The following is a 19,366-nucleotide window of genomic DNA, read 5'->3' as shown; positions in this document are numbered from 1 at the left end:
CTTGAAATGACCTCCATGCCCTTTGTCTACTTGGTTTTTATTCAAAGCACTTTCTTTTCAACTTTTTTCTATTTTTTAAAAAGAAATTGATGAGAGATTTGAGTGAATTTACTGTTCTTTGATTTTCTCGTCTGATCGAGTAAATTTTAAATGCATGCAATCACTTGAAAACATATGCATTCAATATATTTAAAGCTTCTTAAGCAAAAGTAAATCAAACGATCTATTATATTAATAACTCGGCCTATAATTTTTTTCATCATTTAATTACCTGTTCGATTATATGACATAACCTAAGGCGAGAAGTTTATCTAGTAGACCATGACAACTTCAACCACAAGCCCACAACCTCGTATAAGGCTTGAAGCTTAAAAATAAACTTAAAATACGTGCAATCATCTGTAAATGAGGTAAGTAATTTGTATTAAGCTAATTCTTGAAATTTAATTATTTGAGTAGTTGATGTGTCAAAAACATGTTCCAAGAATGGTAAAATCGTAATTGAAATAAAAGGCAGGGTTGATGCTATTATTGTCGGCAAGTGGCCCTTTCCCTTGTTTTCCCTTCCATCTTACCCATCCTGAAGTTGCAGAAGAGAGAGAATAAGATTTTCCGAGAAACACCCAGAAACTGCGAGAAAAGAAAATTCCCAAAAACTGAAGGCGGACTCTGCGTCCTTTGCAATCAAGAGAAAGATGAAGAATTGCGAGCTCTGCCGGCTTCCAGCGAGAATCTTCTGCGAATCGGACCAGGCGATTCTGTGCTGGGACTGCGACGCCAAGGTTCACGGCGCCAATTTCCTGGTGTCTCGCCACTCCCGGAGCCTCCTCTGCCACGGCTGCCAGTCTCCCACACCTTGGAAGGCCTCCGGCGAAAAGCTCGGCCACACTTTTTCGGTGTGCGAGAGCTGCGTTCTCCCAGACGGAGGCAGAGACGACGACGACGAGAGCCAGGGCGGCAATGATGAGGAATTCGATTCGGATAACGATGAGATTGACGATGACGATGACGACGATGATGATGAGGATGTTGATTTCGATGAGGACGGAGATAATCAGGTGGTGCCGTTGTCTTCCACCGCGACGCCGCCTCCGCCGACTTCAAGCGCATCGAGCGGCGAGCAGTCTGCGACTGCTTTCAACAATGGCGGTGGAGGTGATTCCAAAACCGCCACCGCCGTTTCGTTGAAGCGATTCAGAGAAACCGCGTCGGATCTTCGCTCCCAGGTACGTTATTCTCCGTTTCCGTTGATTTCAGAATCGTCTTTCATTTTTCAACGGCTAAGATTCGTAAGTTTATATCACAGATCGCCGATCTCGACCGTTCATGTCCTCACCAGAGGTGTGGCTCCGCTAAGGCTGCTCGAGCGGGTCCGTCGGAACGCAACGGGGGAGCCACTTCGGTTGACTCATCGAGACCTCGAAAAGACCGGAGAATCGACCTAAACCGGCCGGCTTCTCCGTCCTCGCCCGTTATTGAGTCCCCGAGGAGTTTTCGCCGGCAAGGCAATCCGTAACCTTTAATGAAGGATCTGAAACCGTCGATCTTGACCGCAGCCGTCGTAGCCGTCGGATATGAGGTAGCTTATGATGGATAATTCTTTTTAATTACCTAACAACAGTTTCAACTCAACTGATCCTGATTAGAGCACTAGTTAAATTTGTATTAGTCAGACAATTTGTTTAATATTCTCCTTGTTTATGTCGTGCCATTATTTTATAATAAAAAAAACAGTACTTTGTAATTTGTAGGAGAGTTTGAATTTTTTTCTTTCTGTTTTTTTTTTCTTGTATTAAAATGGAATTTTGGGTTTGTTTTGATTATTTTTACTTTTTACTCCGCCGTTAATATGAATTATCAATCAAGTTAAATCTTTATTTCATGATGATTTAAATTATTAACATAACATGTCATCATATTTTAACGTCAAATCTGTTAATGAAATTTGATACTTGGTAGAATATGTTACCTGTTTTGCTTTGATTAGTCACGTGATTGACACGTCTCCTGTACCTTAAATTTTGCTAAGCTTATCATATGATTTGATAAGAAAGTTTTAACTAAAAGCTTATGGTCTTTTAAAATAACTGAAAGCGTTTTTGATGAATTTTTTTTTTAAACAATCTTTAATAAAAATGTTAATAAATCCTAGAAAATCACTTAAAATGTTTTCTGGAAGAAATACATAAGTGATGTTTTTTGTAAAAAGGATTTAAAGTGCTTCTGGAACCCAAGAATATTTTCTCTAAAAACGCTTTCAGTCATTTTAAAAGCACATTCAAACGAGCTCTTAGATGCTATTTAAAAAATCAATTGGTGATTTTGCCATGACAATTTTATTTTTATGAAGATCAAAAAAAGAATATATATATATATATATATATATATTTTATAAAATAAATTAGTTGATGGTTTCATCATAATAATTTATCTTTTCAAAGCTAAAAAAAAAAAATTGTTATTAGCATTTTAAAAATTGCATTTTACACTTCTTACAAGTGTATTTTTCTTTTTAATTCTAGAAAGTTTAAAGTACCAAATAAAATTTTTAGAATATTAATAACAATTCTTAAAAAAAATTCATACAAGTATTTTAACCTTTTTCTGACTATTATTGTTTGTTCACAAGCCTGAAAAATCGAATTCAAGTCCGTTTTATGTACGGGTTTGAATTATCATCCCAACCGTCGCTCGAGGTGGTTGATTTAGATGCGGTCTTGCAAGGAATAGATTTGACTTTTGAGTGTGGTGGAGGTGAAAAGACCGAGTCCTCGTGGAGGAGTGCAGATGATGGATGGAGGTGGCGTGAATCGTGATGGCCTGCCTGCCTCTGTCTTTAGAATTGTGGCAGTTGTCAGAAAACCCTAGTCCATATTGACGAATTTGGATCCTTGCGAGAGTTCTAAAGATTCTTACATTTTAGTCGTTTATTGTATATCATACGGTTAAAAATTATTTTAAATTTATTTATTTAAAATTAAACATAAATAGTAACTAATAAAAATTAATCGTACAATATATGTTGAATGATTATGATGTGAGAATTTTGAAGATCCCTGCAGAGAGAATTCGAAGAAAATCCTCATCTCATACATATCAACTCATCAGATTGGGACCTTTCTGAAAGTACATAATGCGTTTGTCCTTTGAACACACAATGCCATGACCCATAATAGCCTCACGAGTCACAACACAATAGGGAGCAGGCACCAACTCATAGTGATATTCTGGATTTAATCGCTCCTGCACGTGTGATACAATTACGATCGTTAATACATTGTGGGTATTGAAACTGCACCAATGATCAGATAATTTTTTTACTGTTCATGTGTCGTGAGGTATCTATCATATCACCTTCGAAGTCTAACCATTCTTGTGTCGTGAGTATCATATCAACAACAGCCAGATAAGTGTCGTACCACTTATGTGTCGTAGGAATCATATGCATCAACGATCATGATGCAATAGTTCCTGTCCAAATTCTCAACCTTTGATTAATATCCTAGACGTTTTTACTCACTTGATTTACATCAAACATAAGATCAGCTTTTACAAAAAACTAAGACATGTCATGTTTCAACTAATAAAATGCTTCAACCTATCGTAGTTTCTTTCTTCTTGATTTTTATAGATTTTTACAAGCCGTTGGGTTTTGTTAAGTACCTATAATTTGTTCTAATCTTAGTTGTTAACATTGTCCGGGTTTGGATATCTTTGTATGTTTGTTTATTATTTTTTCTCAACAAATATCTACCTCAAGACCATAAACAAAGTTGATTAACGAAGAACATGAAGATTAGTATCTTTTCCGTAACCTTTATTAGTTGATTAATTTAAGGTCTATGGCCGGCCGTCGCATCAAGTAGGCCAAACGTTTATGCAAGGATTCAATCACTTTACTAAAACCGAGAAATTAAATCTCTATTATATGATTAATTAATCTGATTTATCATAAAATAATACGAGAAAAATCTCCCAAGTAACCAGGTTGTGGTTGGAGAGGCTCTCAGCAGAACACCACAAGATCATCAACCAATCATATTTTTTAATACATTGTTTTGGTTCGTCTTCGAGGGTTGTTAATTATTAAGAAGAGGAAATTGTAGTAACGATCATTCAATTAAAATTCTTGTCTAGTGGTCCCTTAAGTCATTAAAATGTGCAGTTATGATTCTTTTTGTCAACTCTGTTAGAACTTCAGCCAAAATGAGAGGCTGAATCAGGGGCAAATATGAAAAACCGAATGAGAAAATTGTAGCAATAGCCCCTCAACTTTAAACCAATTGAAGAAATAGTCTCTCAACTCTAACCGAATTAGAGCAATGATCCATCAACTTTAATCCAATTGTACCAATGGTTCTTCCAACATAATTTATTTTGACGGCAGTTCTGACGGAGTTGACGAAAATGATCATAGCTATAAGTTTTGATAAGTTAAAGAATCAATGGTTATAAATTTTTAATTGAAGAACCATTGCTCCAATTAGGTTAAAATTTAAGGATCATTGCTACAACTTTCTCTATTGAGAAAGAATAATAACCTCTGCAAATTAGCATAAAGGATCTGAACTCGATCGAGAGGTTTGGTTCTTGTGGTGGATATTTGTTTGAAGCTTTTAGGGTTCGAATGGTTATGTGGTGGTGGTGTTTGCAGTTGTACTTATTTATGAAAATTTCTAACCCATCAGTCCGGAAGGGAGTAGGATTTTCTCTCCTATTTTTTTCTCTCCTCTTTCCTCCTCTCCTATTTGAACGGTCACAGTTAAGCCACGTCAACATCTTATATTAATTTTTTATAACAAAAGAAAGACAAAATAAGAGAATGTGAGAGGAAGAGATGGAAGGGAATGGAAAGAAGAAGAAAGAGATTCCTAGTCTGAAAGGAAGATATTACTAGTAGCCAAAGCAAAAGTATGGTAGGTGCTTTTATTTATCTTGACCATAACTTGATGAAATATGACACCACGATGGTGACAAAAGAGGGAGTATGTTCCTAGCACTTGGAGTGACAAAAGGGAGGGTTGTTTTCCATCCCAATCTTTGTAAAATGTTATTTAAATTAGAAGATAAGTGATACTAGCTTGGCTTAAACCATTAGGGGTAGGCGCTTGTCAGAGGTGGAATCTTCTTTGTTTCTATTTGACCCGAAACCGATCAATCTAGCCATGAGTAGGTTGAAGAGAGCTCTAACTAGTCTTGGAGGATTGAACTCACGTATGTGATTATTAGTTGTTGGCCGAAGAAAATATTTCGAAGAGCTTGATCAACCCGCTGGTTAGGTCACACTTCAAAGAGCGAGCTTGTGGCTAATGAACGGTTGGATGATATCTAATATTGTATGTGGGTCTGATTCTTTGAGAGTGTCTTAACTATCTAACTAGTCAAACAACCCTATTCAAGTTTTTTCTCAATTGATAGATCGTGGGGTTTACATCCATTAATGATTACCAATCAATAAACATGAGTTTGGACAATTGTCAAGTACACTTCTTGGAAGGCTAGTTAATGGTTCTTACAAACAATATTTCCACTCTAAACTCGACTTAGGAAAGGGGCATAGGGAAGATTTGAATTCTTGATGCAATTTATCGACAAGAACAATCCTATCCACCAGAAGAATCGATCACTTGTAGATAAATTTTCTTCATTAGAATAAAAATAAAATTCTTAACCAATAATATCTAAAAAATGACTGTCACATTTACGGTGAAATGTTTGTATCCTTTCCCACCTTGAACGATGGAGGTTCATCTAAATTTTCACTTGGTTTTCTGGCCACAAAAATTGGTAAAGGGGATATTTGAGAGAATAAAAAAACTAGCTGCAGAAAGTAGAGTCCATGCCCTCGTCAGATTCTCTTTGTGATGATCCTAAAGATTCATAAATTGTGTCTGTTCATCGTTAATCGTACGGTTATAAATTATTTTAAATATTTTTATTTAAAAATAAATATAAACAGTACTTGATAAAAACTTATCATACAATATATGATGAACATATACGATTCATGAATATCTAAAAATTGTCGCCAAAAGAATCCAACGAGTATCTTGGCAGAAAGTAATCTGTTTCACCGCCTTTGCTAATAGTAGGCTAGTTTTGGATTAGAATATTTGCATTGTGCTTACCCATTTTAGCTTCCTGACAAAAACTTAATAGTGCCATCGTTTTACACTAACCACTCAGTTGGTTTCCAAAATTAAATGAGTGTTACCTTTACGCCAAATTACTATAATATACATGTTTATCTTATATACTGATGCGTTGATCTAGTTTTCAAGGGAAATTATTGTATACTATTAAAGATATATCCTCGACTTCTTGTAAGTGGATATAATAGTACAAATTTACAAAACTTATAAAACACCTGTACTCAGAAGAATTTTCAATATGTGATTTTTTATTAGAAACGCATCGAAATTTTTAATAAAAATGCAAGGGTTTCTTTTTAACTTAAAAACATTTTTTATAGTCTGAGCGTTTTTAATGATTTAAAAAAAATTACTTTCATGCGCGTTGTACGTTGGGTGAATAATTGAGAGGATCATACTTCTATGCCAGCCAAAATATTTTTACCAGTACGAATCCGAGGATTATTCTATCTTGATTTCAAATAAAAAGCTGCTTCTCCACTTACATTTGAAACTACCTTGTCTGCAAACGAAAGGGACAACACACAAAAAGCAAGTTCTTAATTCTATCGGAATAGACACTTCACAGCGATTTATTCTCTGTAAAATATCCATTATTTGTTTAATGCATGAAAACCAGGAGGTGCTCGTCATGCATTATGCAGAAAAGCACGGTGAGGAAAAGCACTTATGCCTGAGTCAAGTTACAGTTTTGTGGCTGTGATGGTAGCGTTGGGGTTTATAGAGTGCCCTGGTACCCCAGCCACATACAATATTTTTGAGCCATGGTCATTGAACTTGGTATACTGTCAAATTTGTCAAATTTTCAATCCAATTGAGGGTTATTTCGTCCGCTTAAGCGACAAGGAAACTAAAACAAAATGTATAAATTTTCGTCACAGTAGGTCATAAGCTGCGCTTCTAAATTTTCCGTTAACATTAATCAGCGAGACTAAAAAACTCGAAAGGGAAACTAAAAGATAATTGCATTGAAAGAAAATTGGAGAAATGAAATGAAGTTCTTGCCTGCCTCTTAAGCATGTTGCTTATTGACATGCTCGAAATCTCGTATTTTATTTACACAAAAACAGATTTTCAGACAATATTACCTAACTTTTGAGGCGGTTGAATTTCCAAGTGAAACTATATTACCAAACTTTTGAGGCAGTTTATGAAAGGCTGATGGGTTCACCACACAGTTCCTCCAACTCACTCTCTAGAATTTTCAATAAACAAGCTTTGGTCCTCCTATAAACCCACGCTCGAGCACTCCGATCCCAGTCAAATCTCTGAGGACCACTGCATCAAGAACATAAATCTTATAGCAAAATGAAAGACAAATTATTAAGAAGTTGAGCAAAATAGTAAGGAGTAAACGGGACCGTGGATTTCTAACACTACATGAGCAAGATGCAGGTAGGAGAATGAGCACGAAAATTTCTATCATGGGATTACGATATTAATACAAGTACTTGTCAAGATGGTGATTACGGGAGACCATGTTTACATGACAATTGACATGGCAGTATAGTAAAGCATTCCACTTCTGTAAACACAAGGCTCGAAGCTACAATGAATGTAGTTAGCTTCCACAAAGACATGTCAATGGCCACCGCATTGGAAACATGTTATACATCAACGACGTGCCAAGAATAACGGGCACATGCATGATGGTAACTCGGTGAGTCACATCTCCACAGAATACTAGCACATGGATTTCTGAGATTGATTACGTATAAAAATGTGCTGCAATGGATGGGATTTCCTCATATAGAAGATGCGTAAACAATAAAGACCCTCCGCCCCCATCAAACTCCCTCCCTTTCATGAGTTTAAGGGCATCAAGATATTAGAACATTGTAATATCGTATTCAAATTTCTGTAATTTATAATTCACTCATAAGTTTAAGGCATTAATTTCTGATCACAAGCATGTGCAAAGGTGTGTACAAATTGCTCAAAAATAATGCCGCTATCAAGGAAATATGAAGAAGCATGGACACAGAAGCAAACTCATGGACATGCAGTAATACATCATTTGAAGATAAAAAATATGTTCATTCACACATTTCAATATATATATGTGTGCACTATGCTATGGTGTGTCAGACTAAGGTATAGACTGTTGAGGATACATCCAGTTTCATTCTTAAGTACATAATGGAAGAGTTTCCCACGTCACAGAACTGCTCATTCAGAGATCCTTTACTCCGACAGCATCTAGGGTTCCTCGAACAATGTGATATCTCACACCGGGTAAATCCTTAACCCTTCCCTCGAAGGTCTCTTTTATTAGTTTTAATAGAAGGAACAAAAAATGGATTCTCCACTTTATCTGTATACACCGTTTATTCCTATGAAATACCAGACGAAATAGAATGATCTTAGAAGGGATATAATGAAATTCTTTGATTGGTTCTTCCCAGAGAAATGATCCTTGATTGTAAATTTAGTTAACATGCAGTCCGAACAATGGCATGAAGCAAAGGTATCAAGAAGACTTGCAGACATTTTGAACGAACCAACATATGGACTCACAAAAGTGTAACTATACGAGACACAATCAGACAAGCAAACCTGAATCCAATAAGGGCGACAGAAGAAAACATACCTCACTGGGGAAGACAACCAAATTTGTCTGTTTGGTGTTTGTTTGTTCAAAACATAGGTACCACGATCCCCAAGTTTTAAGGTCAGCACCTCATTCTGCCAAATGCAAACCCAATTACTTGCCAAAAACTAATTACTTTCCTATTTACGTAATCAATTTCAAACAACAAGCAGCCATTCTCACCCCATAGTCTATGTCAAAGTCGTCGACTTGAACAGAATCTCCATATTCCTGCCAGGTAGAACCATCAATGAAAACATAATGCATAACAATACAAAATGTGTTATGTACCAAAACAAGAAAACAATGCATAACGAGTTTGAAACTCGAATAACTCCGCACGAAAAGGAACGGAAAAAATGAAATACCTCGAATTTCTCTTGGAGGTCTTGTATTGTAGAATCAGCTAGCCTGTGAAATTCATCCTCCTGCAGTACAGAACTGTATGCGCATCAACTCATTAGCAACATTCATTTTACGCCTTGAACCAAGCAGCAATTTCAGCTAAAATTCCAATCCGAACACAAAATCTGTATCTTTAGAATTCCCAAATTATGAATAATTGAAAAAAATAAAGAAAAATATGCGCAAATAGAACCGGTTACAATCTTTTAGTAAAAATTAAAACTGGCGTGACACTAAACAGACAATAAAAGGCCGCTAAACCGCGACTAATGTACGGTTTATTATCACTAATGTTCTATTTGTTGTATTAAAACTGCATATCTTAACTTAGTTGGAGCAACATTTCTGCTTCCTACAACTTCTTAGAGAAAAAGATCAAAACTTTCTTTCCATATTTTCTCGGTAACCAAGCAGAATACAAAATTTTGACGGAAAATTGAGACTTACTGGTAATCGATGGCCGCGGGAATATTAGTATCGTCATCGAGATTCAAAGGGCTCGAACAGAAGCTTCTGGAAGCTATCCAACGACGAGGTCCGTCGTGGCTGTTCGAGGAGAGATGAGGAGATTTCTTAGCTTCTAGAATATGGAAGCACGACCTGGAGGCGGTGAAAGAAGAAGAAGGAGAAGATGGAGGTCTGAGAAGCCTCCTCGAGAGCCGTCGCAGCGGAAGCAGCTTTGAAGCCATAGCGGAAAGCCAACAGCTTCTTTCTCGAGCTAAAGCTTGAGGTAGAAGACGGGATGGGCCTAAATTCCTAATTATGGGCCTACGGCAACCTCTCGAAAGATTTTTCAATGTGATCGGTCCATAAAATGATATATTACGTGTCACATTATATAAATAATGAGATATGTGTGTTAAAAAATTAAAAAATTAAAAATTAAATTTCGCACAACTATTTTTATTTACATCTACCCTCATTACGTGTGCCTAGTTTATTGGGCATATTGCTGGCCTAAATCCTAAATATGTTGTATCTTTTATTTTGTACGGCCGTGAAATTAAATAAAATTTATTTGAAACAACAGAAAAATATTAAATAAGAGTGTGCGAGAAATTAATAATAATGTGCGGTTATTATTTTTCTGTTTATTTATGTTTCTAAAAAAGCTAAAATTACCTTTAGAATACACAATCAAAAGTTGTCACATGTTATGTTTTTGGAATTAGAATAATGTGTTATGATTAATATGTGTTTAGGTTCGATTCACATTGTGAAACAAACAACAAGATATGATGTGGTGAGAATTGCTAGGAAGATTTAAAGTGAAATATGTGATGAAATTTTGATTCTATGAAAGAAAGAAAAATGAGAATATGTTTTCTTTGATTATGCGATATTCTAGCTAATTTATTCTAATTTATGTAAGAAAGGAATCATATTTCAGTTAAATGATAATATAATTTAGGAGATTGATTAGAATACTTATATGTGTTTAATATAATCATTTGGTCGTCCGATATATGCATGGTGATATATGTAACTAATAAAATCACCATATGACCATCGAGATAGTAGTTGCATTAAACATGTAAGTATTGTAGCAAAATCCCTAACTTGGATGATATTCAACATTGCTTTAACGTGTTTTTTATCAATAAAATTATTTAGACATACAAACTGACAAACTTTTGACATATATTTAACTGGGCCACCAATATTAAAGAATGTATGAGCACAAGTATGCTAGTTAGTGTATCTAAATAATATCACATTTTTTTTTAGACCTAACCTAAATATAACTAAATTGACTAGAATAATGTGCTCTTTTTAAACACCAACACCCTTCTCAGTAATTAAAATAAATTGAATTTTTTTTTTCCCACCCCACCCCGCCCACACCAGGTCTCGAACCTGGGACCTAGAACTACCCCAACCTGGGACATAAAATATCACTTGCATAAAATAAATGAAATAAAAATACACATTTTTATTTTATTAAAAATGAGAGATATTAAGTTGAATCTCATGAATGACGAATTCGATACCAAATTAAGCTACCATTGTGTAGCTCAACCGAACTCTCACTCCCTTTAATATAAAAATATCGATGTACTCACAAAAATAAATAAATAAATAAATAAAAAAAAAAAAAACAAAGTAGAAAAAAGAAAAGCATCAAAGAAGAAAAAAGAAGGGTAAAAAAAAGAGTGGCTTGGCGACCAAGGACCCTCTCGCATATCGGTGCGTGTGTGGACGCAAATTCTCCCTCATTTATTTGACAAACGGCAAGCACAAATTCTTGGCAAAATCCTCGAACTTAACCAACACAAGCAAAAAATCAACAGAATCTAATCCAATCTTCTCTCCAATTCCGTGTCCTTCTTTTGTTTCTTCATTTTTCTCAGCTCGTAGTTTCCCTTAATTTTTGTGAGCCGTTGCTTTTTTGGGGCGTATAAAATCGGAGCCAGGACGAGCTTTAGGGTTGGCATTTAGCTCTCGCGCCGTTTATTCGAAACCATGGATTAATAATACATCCAAACCAATAAATCCAAAAAATAAAAAAAGTAAATAAAAATTGCAACTTTGTGGCTCTGCTACAGAAGAAGTAGAAGAAAGGCAAGGTCTTTCTCCGTTTCACCGCTGCCTTCCATTACAATCTGGCAACGGGGAGGTCAGATCTCTGCTTCTGAAATTTATAATCTTTGCGTTTCTTTTGTGGGTTTCTTATTTTTTGATATAAAAACGTCTTCTTGTTGTTTATTTTTGACTTCTGGGTTGTTTCCTCTAATGGGTTGTGTTTGACTGCCTTTCACAGAATCTTGATGTTTTTTAATCTTTCTGGAAATATATTTGCTCATCATCCCATTGATTACCGTTACGTGAATTTGATTTAATCTATTTATTACACAATTTTCAAAATTTAATTAATTTAACGGTAATTAATATGATGGCACCATCATTTTAGGGCGGTGAGCCAAAATACACTCAATTAATGATATGATAATGTTTGTCTACTACAAAGTTTAGCATAAACAATGAAAGTTGAGTTAAATATGATTAGAACACTATGGCTTTTGGGTTGATTTGCTGCCTCGGATTGGATTGGCTAATTCGCTAGATTTTAAGGCACGTTGAAGGAAAAAATTGAAGAAATTTTGGTCCAAGATAGAATATGGATTACTTACAAAAGAAACTTATCGCTTCAAATCCTAGCAAAGTGGTTGGACATCAACACCTTAGACTAAACAGAAAAAAATTATCCATTCACTTCTACCTTGATTGTTTCTTACTTTAACATACCTTGGATCTTATGAGTTATTCTGTCTAATCCAATCCTATGCACCAAACGAGCCTATAATGTGTGCATAAGAGGAAATGGTGGGAGGTTATGAATTCAAGTAGGAAGCACGGGATTTCAGTCTATTTTTTGGCATGGATTCGTAGAAAGTTGTATTTTGCTGTCCCTCGATTTGGAATTACTGTGCTATATATAGTATGTTTTGCGTTACTGCGTGGGGTGCTAAGTCTTAGTATTTTGTTTTTCCTTCTTTTATCAGGCCAGCATTTCCGGCGCATGTTCTGGTTGGGGTTCTTCTCCATTTGACAGATATTTTCTTTCAGTCTGGCCGCTACTGCAAAATCAATTCCCTCTCGCACCTCTAAAAAGGTGTGGGGTAATAATGAGAGAGTGATTTTGCTTTGTGTTTTAAGGAGATCGAGATCATCACACATCTGGAGATTGTGCCGTGTTTCAGTGGGTTTGTCGCTTGATTATGGCTAATGACATTCGTGGCTGCCCTTTCGGAAGTTTGATGGTAGTTTTTCTGTGTACTTAGCAAGGTCAGTTTGTTCATACAGGTTTCCAGACAGTAATGAGCACAATAGTTTCTCGTTGATAGTTTCTGGCGTAGTCAAAGGTAGTTCGCGTGTTGATGTAGCTCACTAGCTCTTATATTTTTCCAGCAATGGTTAGGTTTTCATGTTTCCAAGCTAACGTCCATTGCCCCAAACCTAAGGTAAGCGGAACAATCATCACATCAGGTCGTTGGCACTTCTGATTTATTCTGATTGGTTTTATAGTCCATTCCTTATTTTGATTCTGAGTCTTCTTTTTCAAACAGAAAAGTATTCAACCTTCTGTTGATATAATGCATAAAACATTGCAAACTTCTTCTCGAAATCAAGTTTTGAAGGATTCGCCTGGAAAATCAAGCGTAAACCCATCACAGTCTAAAGGAGTTTCTCAAGTTAACAGCAGTTGGAAGCATGTATCTTCCCTTGAGGCTGATTGGAAAGCAGGTGATATGGAAAGCAGCTATATCAATGAAAGTAGCAGCAAGGTTACTCAGGCAGCACGGCTCATAAAATGTAGGTCTCTAGGAAGTGAATTATACCTTGAGGGGAGGGCTTCTGCTGACAATGATGCTGGGGACGAGACTGATCAAGGAGTTTCTTCTGACGGTTCTCTTCATCGGAATGGATTGGTGGTACCCGAGGGAAGTAGGGACCGAGGAGAAAGCCCACCTCAACCATCTAAGACAACTCCTGCTTCTGACCTTGGTCAAGTAAGTTCTGAAATTGTCAATAATGAATCAATTTTTTTGATTGGAGAACCATTACAATCAGAAAAGGACGGCCATGAAAACTGTGATACTCCAACATCTGGAGAGTTTGCTGATGACTCTGCTGACCTCACACCTCGTACTGCAAAAGGGCTTGTTAAATCTTGTTCTCTTGCAAACATTAGTGCTTCTACTCTGGCTACTGAAGAGAGTTCTCTTGTTAATCGTTTAGCAGTGCATTCAAGATCTTCCGAGGACCTGCATGTCCTAGGGATGAGGGGGAAAGGGAATTCAGTACATGAGACTGAAATGCAGGTAAAGCAAGAACAAGAAAGAGATGATATTGTAAGTAAAGCTGAGAACGATAATATTGAAAACTCCATCGATGATGGCTATGATTCCTGTAACTACTCTAGTTTTGCAAAGGACTGGATAATGCCACCTGCAGATGAGATAAGGGCAGAGAAAAACCTCCAAGGAGAAACCTCAGTTCAAAGTTGGGATGAATTGCCAAGCAAGGATTTTAAATATAAGCGTATCGAGGAGTGGGTTAATAATCTTCAGCATAGCAGCATTCTGGTGGAAGAAACGAATGAATTGTCCCAATCTAATGATCAGGTGAAGAGAGAGTCCAATGATTCAAACAGTTTGACTGCTGCTAAGGTGGATGGTAAGGTCACTCCTGGCATGGAAGCTGCTAAGCGATATATATCTTCTCTGAGTGCAGCTGCCACCACAGCTCAGCTTGCAAATCATGGATTGGTAGTGATCCCATTCCTTAGTGCTTTTGTAAATCTCAGGGTGCTCAATTTATCAGGAAATTCCATAGGTTTGCCTATCTGACTCATCTGTTCCATTTTATTCGAATATTTTATTACTTACGGTATGCTTCTGCGTTGTGGTGTTTGTGATGATTCGTTGCATTAATTGATTCTGCATTCTAATTAGCGTTCCATTTGCAAACTTGCTGCAGTAAGGATAACTGCTGGAGCTCTTCCTCGAGGACTCCATATGTTGAATCTTTCAAAAAACGGTATTTCTACTATCGAAGGTTTGCGTGAACTCACAAGACTTCGTGTACTGGACCTGAGCTATAACAGGATTTTGAGAATCGGACATGGTAGGTTGCATATATCGAATTACGTATTAATAAATTTGCTGGCTTTCTTGTTGATTACTCATGAATAATTCCTGTCCTAACATATTTTTTTTTTTTCCATTTTTTCTAAATTATTTTGAAGGCCTAGCTTCTTGTTCGTCTCTAAAGGAATTGTACTTGGCTGGAAACAAAATCAGTGAGGTGGAGGGTCTTCATCGCCTCCTAAAACTGACTGTTCTGGATCTGCGCTTCAACAAAATCTCAACGGCAAAATGTCTTGGTCAACTGGCGGCTAACTACAATTCCTTACAAGCCATCAGCCTGGAAGGAAACCCAGCTCAGAAGAATGTCGGCGATGACCAATTGAAGAAATACCTGCAAGGACTTCTTCCCCACATGGTTTACTACAACCGGCAGCAAATCAAGTCCAGCACTCTCAAGGACGCTGCAGATCGGTCAGTACGCTTAGGCATTAGCAACCACCAGTTTGATCGCAGCCTTAGACCCGATCACAAGGCTCCGAGGAAGGCTGGTCACGGTGTATCTTCTAAAAAGCCATCGACTTCATCAACTCACGGTCATGCAAGTCAATCTGTAGCGTCACTGAAAAAGTCTCGGGGCAGGCACAGCCACCTCCCTCCGAGTGGAACAAAAGTAACATCGCAGAGTCGGCAGCACTACTTCGACTTGGGCAGCAGAATTATGAACCTCAAGCAGGATCTCTCGATGCGCAGGAGTCGGAGTGAGGGAACTATGGCAGCCGTGTGAAAATTTATTTCAAGCTTTGTATCGGATCATATACATTACTTGAGTTTCGGTGTGTGGATTTCTACATTTGCATTTTGTGTAACTTCTGAAATTCTGTATTTTTTGTGTGCTTACCGAACACCCTATTAGTGAATGGTTGAATTTTCTTTTGCAAGCATTGATGTCTTGTTTGTAGCTCAAGTGGTTAACCGAGTTACCTCATAGTCCTTCTATACGTCTAGTCCTGTGTTTGCATGTATGCTTGTATACCCTAAGCGGCGAAGCCCTGGTCTGCCTCTAAAGTCAGCAACATTTGCCTACACCCGAAGTTCTATGTCTGATTTCTTTGTTTCCCGAGTAGAAAAATAAAAAACAGGCTGCCAAAATGGTCTCAAATGCGAGATAACTTCTCACTTTGGTACCTGAGATTTAAAATTAATAGAACGGTGGACAAACTCATGAATTATTTTTATTGATTTCAAATCACAGAACCAAAGTAAGGAACTTCCACAATCTACATGACCATTTTGACTAAAATGCGTAAAAGATAATTACCAATTACCAGGGTAAAGCTATAAAATAAAAAAATGCATTGCAATTATACAAACTGAGACAAACAGTCAAATTCACCACCACAATTTTTACAGTCTGACAATGAGAGAACGCAAGGTCAAAACACTTGCAGAACAAATACGAAATTACAAGAGTAGCAATAAATCCATTTAAATTTGCTATGTAAACCCCGCAACCTTCAATTTATTCAACTTCTGCAACATAACAAGAGAAAAAGGGGTCAATTTACGATTATTTAGTGTAATTTACAGTTCAGGGCAAAAGGAATTTACCATGAGCGTCATTGTTATCGGAGGAGGAACCGTTGTTGAATTCCTCCGGGTCCTCTTCCGGCACCGGGTGGAGCTCCACCGGGCCATCGGGTTCACCGCCAGCGCCCGACCTGTCCGAGTCATCAGGATACCTCACAACCACAACTGGACAGACACAGTGTTGCACGCAGTAATCAGTGACGCTGCCGAGCCTGCCGACCTTTGCGGCACGCTTGGTGGCGCCGAAGCCGCGGCTGCCCATGATGACGACGCTGAGCCAGAGCCTCTCGACTTCCAAGCAGAGCCGCTCCTTCATATCGTGGTCCTTCACTATGTGGATTTTAAACGGAAATTGCGCCTCCACTAACGGCTGCGCCAGGTCCGCTGCCTTGGTGGTGGTGAAGGCGTCGAAGTCGTCCTCCAATTTCTGCTGCGACTCGGATGAGGAGGAGACGGCGTCGTTGGGGTCGACAGAGCCCCAGTCGGCGCCGTAGAGGACGCTGGTGGGTCGCACGTGGAGGAGGACGACAGAGTCCCCCGGTCGAAGGTAGTTCTGGACGGCCCATCGGACGGCAAAGGCGCTCTCCTCGCTTAAATCGACGGCGATCGCGACCTTCCGGTGGGTTCCATCAGGTGTTGGGGTGATCGTGTTGGTTAGCCGCGGGGAGGATGGTTGGATGTGTACGGGCGGTGGCTGGTTCATTGTTTCGAAGTTACGATCGAGTACTTTGCGTACTTGGGACTTCGGTGGGAGTTTGATGGGTTCGCAACTATAATACTGTTAAGGAGGAGGTTCTATTTGAAGTATTGATAAATCAATCATCCACATATATATATATATATATATATATAGGGTTAGGAGAGATTTTACCGTATAACTGTTGTATTATCTTTTTTATTTATTTTCTCGTCGCATGAATTATTTAGACGGTAAAACATAAAACATTAGGCACACAAATTTTATAGTGTCTCGTGATGTCTGTTGTTTTCGTTTAATTTATTCACTCAGATAAACGATGCGAAATCAGTATAGAATTGTGTGGGCTTTTAAAAGCTCGCTGGAACCAAGTTGTGAAGAGGAGGTCATTTTTGGCTGTGAGTGTGAGTCATGTGTTTGAACGGCCTTTACCATTCTATCCTATTCATATCAGACTATCAATTACAAATAGAAGCTGGAGATAGCTGGAAAGGCTCTCATGTCCAAGTCGAGGGAAACCCTACTCACTGATCATTCTTGGATGACACAGCACCATTAGGTTTGAGAGCATTCTCAAGGAGAAGGTCTTATGTACAGACATCCACATAAAATAACAGACGCAACAAAGTGAGGCTGAAATACTGTGACTTACGAATTAGGAGTGCCCATGACTTAATTATAAAGTTGCATAGTCACAAGGCATCACTTTTTTTAATTCAATCTTAAACCAAGACTCGCAAAGAAACCAAACTAAACCAAGGTTCATAGAAATAAAAAGAACCAAGTTTGGTCGTCCCGTCATCATGTAACGCCTACTCCTCGCTCCACAAATTCTTCTTTTCCATTTTTGTCAAAACTCTATAAATTGAGACCATGAATATGTGTTGAGTTCGAGTGCAAGAACAAATGCTCATCAAGTTTCTTTGTCCCTACTGTGGTTAAAGTCTTTGGATGAAGAATCTTGTGTTCCTGAATTATTAGTCGTGCAACACTATTACTTCTGCTGTTGCTGCCAAAGCCTGAACCATTGATCAAACGTCCCTTGCTGGTAATAATATTTTTAAAGAAAACTAATGAAAATGACAAAATAAAGGGTAAAGTGAATAGTACCAGGATTGACTTTTTAGTGTAAAAATATAATTTTTTGTTAAAGTAAATAGTACCAAGAACTTTTCGTTAAAATTCCTTATTTTTAAACTGTAAGTAAACCAAATAAGACCATTTTAGTTCGATTCAGTTTTACCAACAGCAGGGAATTGTTGGTGGCGCAGAGCGACTCGGTCCATACTCCGTAGTTGCCCCTTGGACTTGTGGGATGATTGAGCCCTCTTGTGCCGCTGGGGCTCACTGCACTTACGGGCAGTTCGGCTCCCTTTTGAGGCTCTCTTTGGGCCATGGTGTCGACTTTCCTCGTTGATCTTCTTTGACCGACCCAACTAAGATCTCAATTAGAGGTGGGCTCGAAAAATTGAAGATTGAAAAAATTGTGCCGAATATCCAACCGAAGTCGAAAATCCAAATCGGTTGAAAGCCGAACTAAACCAAAAATGATTGGTTAGGTTTTAGTTTTGGTGGTTCAAAAACCGAACCGAGTGAGATACAAATCAATATATTTTTTATTTATGTTGGATATTCATTTTCTAAAGTCCAATTTCAAGTCAACTATTAGTCTAATTTCAATCCCAAGCTAGGTAAAAACTTAACTTTAAGCCCAATTATGTTGATAGTCTTATTCCCTAGATAACATTTCTTCATTTTCTCTCCAATTTCTAAGTAAAAAAGAAAAAGTTTTTTTTTTTTTGAAAAATTTCAAAACTAAACGGAAAACCAATACGCCAAAAAAAAAAATTTGCAAAACCGAACCAAATAATAATTTCGGTTTTATTTTTGGCTTTGAGAAGAAACTAAACCGAATGAAATCAAGCCCACCCTTAGTTTGTATAACAATTGTAACTTTATTCTTATAATGGTACCTCAACCTCTGAGATATAATAATTGATCAAAAACAGTCCACTTGGTATTAATCATGTATTCATGCAAGGAAAAAACAACCAATTGTCACGTCATAAAATAATAGTTAACTTGATAGTTAGACAGACCGAGACGCTAATAATGTAAACATCTTATAACTTTAAGGATTGTTCTTGTTAATTTTGAAAGACATGAACCAAACTTTTGCTGAATTCTAATCACAAAGGTCCAAAGTGTAATAAACCCTAATTTCTATTATTATTCCATGTCTGTCGACAACTGAAAATAACCGGTTTGTGCCTTATTTGGGACAATTTCTTTATACATGTGATAACGTTACCGTTTTCATGTAAGTCCTAAGTTTGTCCATGTT

The 19,366-nt window shown here is 37.5% G+C and overlaps 4 protein-coding genes across 5 annotated transcripts; 2 read left to right on the top strand and 2 right to left on the bottom strand.

The window, feature by feature from the left end:
• Window positions 1-403: 403 nt before the first annotated feature.
• On the top strand, window positions 404-1,877 carry LOC137740351 (uncharacterized). Its single transcript, XM_068480218.2, has 2 exons — window positions 404-1,226; window positions 1,307-1,877. The coding sequence occupies exons 1-2, from the start codon at window positions 696-698 to the stop codon at window positions 1,514-1,516; spliced, it is 741 nt and encodes a 246-aa protein (XP_068336319.2). The 5' UTR covers window positions 404-695; the 3' UTR covers window positions 1,517-1,877.
• A 5,222-nt stretch (window positions 1,878-7,099) lies between these two features.
• On the bottom strand, window positions 7,100-9,893 carry LOC137740805 (frataxin, mitochondrial). Its single transcript, XM_068480607.2, has 5 exons — window positions 9,595-9,893; window positions 9,111-9,183; window positions 8,926-8,973; window positions 8,743-8,837; window positions 7,100-7,430 (listed from the first exon to the last, which is right to left on the bottom strand). Exons 1-5 carry the CDS (start codon window positions 9,834-9,836, stop codon window positions 7,301-7,303), a joined length of 588 nt encoding a protein of 195 aa, XP_068336708.2. The 5' UTR covers window positions 9,837-9,893; the 3' UTR covers window positions 7,100-7,300.
• A 1,404-nt stretch (window positions 9,894-11,297) lies between these two features.
• LOC137739145 (uncharacterized) lies at window positions 11,298-15,679 on the top strand. Of its 2 annotated transcripts, XM_068478652.2 has the most exons (6): window positions 11,308-11,764; window positions 12,651-12,933; window positions 13,057-13,109; window positions 13,215-14,484; window positions 14,629-14,775; window positions 14,897-15,679. In XM_068478652.2, the coding sequence occupies exons 3-6, from the start codon at window positions 13,059-13,061 to the stop codon at window positions 15,520-15,522; spliced, it is 2,094 nt and encodes a 697-aa protein (XP_068334753.2). In that variant the 5' UTR covers window positions 11,308-11,764; window positions 12,651-12,933; window positions 13,057-13,058; the 3' UTR covers window positions 15,523-15,679. The 2 variants fall into 2 exon arrangements, with proteins under 2 accessions (XP_068334752.2, XP_068334753.2); XM_068478651.2 differs by having other exon boundaries at window positions 11,298-11,764; window positions 12,651-13,109.
• Window positions 15,680-16,074: 395 nt separating this feature from the next.
• LOC137740391 (universal stress protein PHOS32) lies at window positions 16,075-17,142 on the bottom strand. Its single transcript, XM_068480267.2, has 2 exons — window positions 16,347-17,142; window positions 16,075-16,268 (listed from the first exon to the last, which is right to left on the bottom strand). The coding sequence occupies exons 1-2, from the start codon at window positions 17,026-17,028 to the stop codon at window positions 16,258-16,260; spliced, it is 693 nt and encodes a 230-aa protein (XP_068336368.2). The 5' UTR covers window positions 17,029-17,142; the 3' UTR covers window positions 16,075-16,257.
• Window positions 17,143-19,366: the final 2,224 nt, after the last annotated feature.

Source organism: Pyrus communis, chromosome 9, assembly GCF_041283825.1.
Source record: "Pyrus communis isolate YQ-2024b chromosome 9, ASM4128382v1, whole genome shotgun sequence".
NCBI classification, from domain to species: Eukaryota; Viridiplantae; Streptophyta; class Magnoliopsida; order Rosales; family Rosaceae; genus Pyrus; species Pyrus communis.
The sequence above is the reverse complement of the archived record's forward strand: the minus strand, read 5'-3'. Positions and strand labels throughout refer to the sequence as shown.

Coding starts and splice junctions, on each gene's coding strand:
- LOC137740351 (XM_068480218.2), top strand. CDS start 696: ATGAAGAATTGCGAGCTCTGCCGGCTTCCAGCGAGAATCTTCTGCGAA. Junction 1,227..1,306: donor CGTCGGATCTTCGCTCCCAG/GTACGTTATTCT, acceptor TTTATATCACAG/ATCGCCGATCTCGACCGTTC.
- LOC137740805 (XM_068480607.2), bottom strand. CDS start 9,836: ATGGCTTCAAAGCTGCTTCCGCTGCGACGGCTCTCGAGGAGGCTTCTC. Junction 9,184..9,594: donor CCCGCGGCCATCGATTACCA/GTAAGTCTCAAT, acceptor ATGCGCATACAG/TTCTGTACTGCAGGAGGATG. Junction 8,974..9,110: donor ACCTCCAAGAGAAATTCGAG/GTATTTCATTTT, acceptor TCTACCTGGCAG/GAATATGGAGATTCTGTTCA.
- LOC137739145 (XM_068478651.2), top strand. CDS start 13,059: ATGGTTAGGTTTTCATGTTTCCAAGCTAACGTCCATTGCCCCAAACCT. Junction 13,110..13,214: donor TCCATTGCCCCAAACCTAAG/GTAAGCGGAACA, acceptor TTTTTCAAACAG/AAAAGTATTCAACCTTCTGT. Junction 14,485..14,628: donor TTTATCAGGAAATTCCATAG/GTTTGCCTATCT, acceptor AACTTGCTGCAG/TAAGGATAACTGCTGGAGCT.
- LOC137740391 (XM_068480267.2), bottom strand. CDS start 17,028: ATGAACCAGCCACCGCCCGTACACATCCAACCATCCTCCCCGCGGCTA.